At 33.7% G+C, this 2,360-nt stretch overlaps 1 protein-coding gene across 1 annotated transcript in view; it reads right to left on the bottom strand.

Moving 5' to 3' along the window:
- Positions 1–1,250: 1,250 nt before the first annotated feature.
- LOC137627196 (plexin-B-like) overlaps positions 1,251–2,360 on the bottom strand; it is a 56,868-nt gene continuing 55,758 nt past the window's right edge. Inside the window, exon 4 of the mRNA XM_068358275.1 lies at positions 1,251–1,370. Within this exon, the coding sequence (XP_068214376.1) occupies positions 1,251–1,370 (120 nt within the window). The remainder of the gene's footprint in view (positions 1,371–2,360) is intronic.

The raw sequence follows: 2,360 nt of genomic DNA, 5'->3' as shown, positions 1-2,360 counted from the left end.
ATCCAGTATACTTCAAGGTAGACTAAGGAGACAACAGTGTACCGGAATTAATGACGGCAACTGTACCAAACAGTTACATAAATAGCAAAGGTGAATTAATACCAACTTAACTTCTAAGGAAAATTCCTGATAAAATATACAAAAATATATTTCGGGGGTAGAGCGTCCGCAATTCCCCATTAAATGTTAAAATATATTGGTCAAACAAAATTCCAGAAATAACAATGGTAAATATAAAACCTACCTTCCAACTTCTTATGAAAAATATACAAAAATATATTTCGGGGGAAAGGCGTTGAACAACACTAAAACAGTTGATGTAGAGGGCGGTACCATAACTTAACACCCTAATATCCTGTACATAAATACCATAAAAGGAAACAGTTACCGTGACTTCCTGCTGAGATATAAAAAGTATTGGCCAGCTATCACGCGGGGTGGTCTGTAATAGGCTGAGAGAGAGAGGAGAGAGAGAGAGAGAGAGAGAGAGAGAGCATATTTCCAAGAATGTTTCAGTTTTTTCCTAGTATTCCCTTTTCCTTCTCTTTAGATTGGAGGACATAGGGAGGTCAGTGATATCATACAGTATTTACTTCTCTCTTAGGGTTCCATTATTTTCTATAACCCTTGTATTATTCTCTCTCTCTCCCCCACATACATACATATATATATATATATTATATATATATATATATATATATATACATTTATATATACATATATACATATATATATATACATATACATATATATATATATGTGTGTGTGTGTGTGTGTATGTATATATAAATTATCTATATATACACCACATGTACAAATATACACACAAATTTATTTATGTGTTAGTGTGTATATATGTATGTACATTAAATATACATATCTATACATTTATTTGCTTGTTTCTATGTGTATTTTATGTATGCACAGTATATATATATATATATATATAATATACAGTACAAATTCTACCTCCTACTCCTCCATCTTCTACGACGGAGCTCCTATAAGGAAAAAGGAAGAAGTTGAAGCTCCCCCTTTTCTATGGACTCTCCATCAACACCTTTCCCCTCCCCCATTATCCTTCTTCCGTCCACTATAAGTCTTCTTTTCAATAACACCAACACATTCGATTTCTTCTCCACCCCCGCTTTGTTTTTTCCGATTATTCTTATCCATTTTATTTTTATTACAAATCATCACTGTATCCATTTTCCTCCCCTATTCTTTATCCTCTTTTCTGGTTATGTCTCTCAGACTCGTTCAGACTCCTTATTTAGTCTGGATTTTTCTCTGCTCTTTAGCTGCGTGATATTACTGCCATGTAAAGAATTATCTTGATCGGAGATAAACACGGCCTTCTCATAAGAGGCCTTATTGACAAATTACATGTTCAACTCGTACAAGTAATTACAAATAATGAGGCTCTGTCTCTGTTATTTTGTCTCTTCCTCTCATTTATATTTCAAGTTATTACTTTTTTTTTCGATTATAATCATCCTAGAGGATAGTTATAATTCTCTCTCTCTCTCTCTCTCTCTCTCTCTCTCTCTCTCTCTCATTTCCCAATATGTATAAACCTTTATTTACAACAATGTATATATTATCCATTCCTCTTAATTTCAGTTAACTCTTTATCATAATTTCTCTTTTGTTATCCGTTTATCAAGATATAATGTTCTTTAATTTTTCCAATAGAAACAATCTCTCTCTCTCTCTCTCTCTCTCTCTCTCTCTCTCTCCGCACCAATGCTCTTCTTCCATTTTTCCAATATTCTCTCACTCTCTCTCTCTCTCTCTCTCTCTCTCTCTCTCTCTCCGCACCAATGCTCTTCTTCCATTTTTCCAATAGAAACAATCTCTCTCTCTCTCTCTCTCTCTCTCTCACCAATGCTCTTCTTCCATTTTTCCAATAGAAACAATCTCTCTCTCTCTCTCTCTCTCTCTCTCTCTCTCTCTCTCTAATCGCACTAATGCTCTTCTTTCGTTTTTCCAATATTCTCTCTCTCTCTCTCTCCTCTCTCATCTCTCTCTCTCTCTCTCCATTCCGAAGAAATGAAAACCATAAACTTGAGCCCGTTACTTTTCCACAACGATTTATTCAACATATTTCAGTCGGAAAACTACATACGACTTCCAATAGGATCCTATATTTTTCTTCTAAATCCTATAATTGAAGATCCTACACTACAAAGGATTATGTCGTACGACGAAAATGGAAGGTACCTTAAGAGTTTTAATTCCTCTTTTTTTTTTCTAAGCCTAGTCATAAACATAATGTTTTCTTTTATAAATAGGTTATTTCATATATTTCCTACCTTAAGGAAGATATCAAAGAAATAAAAAATAATAGTATTTGTAGA

The sequence above is a fragment of the Palaemon carinicauda genome, chromosome 35, assembly GCF_036898095.1.
Source record: "Palaemon carinicauda isolate YSFRI2023 chromosome 35, ASM3689809v2, whole genome shotgun sequence".
Lineage (NCBI taxonomy): Eukaryota > Metazoa > Arthropoda > Malacostraca > Decapoda > Palaemonidae > Palaemon > Palaemon carinicauda.
Note: the sequence above shows the minus strand (reverse complement) of the source record. Positions and strands in the feature narration are given on the sequence as shown.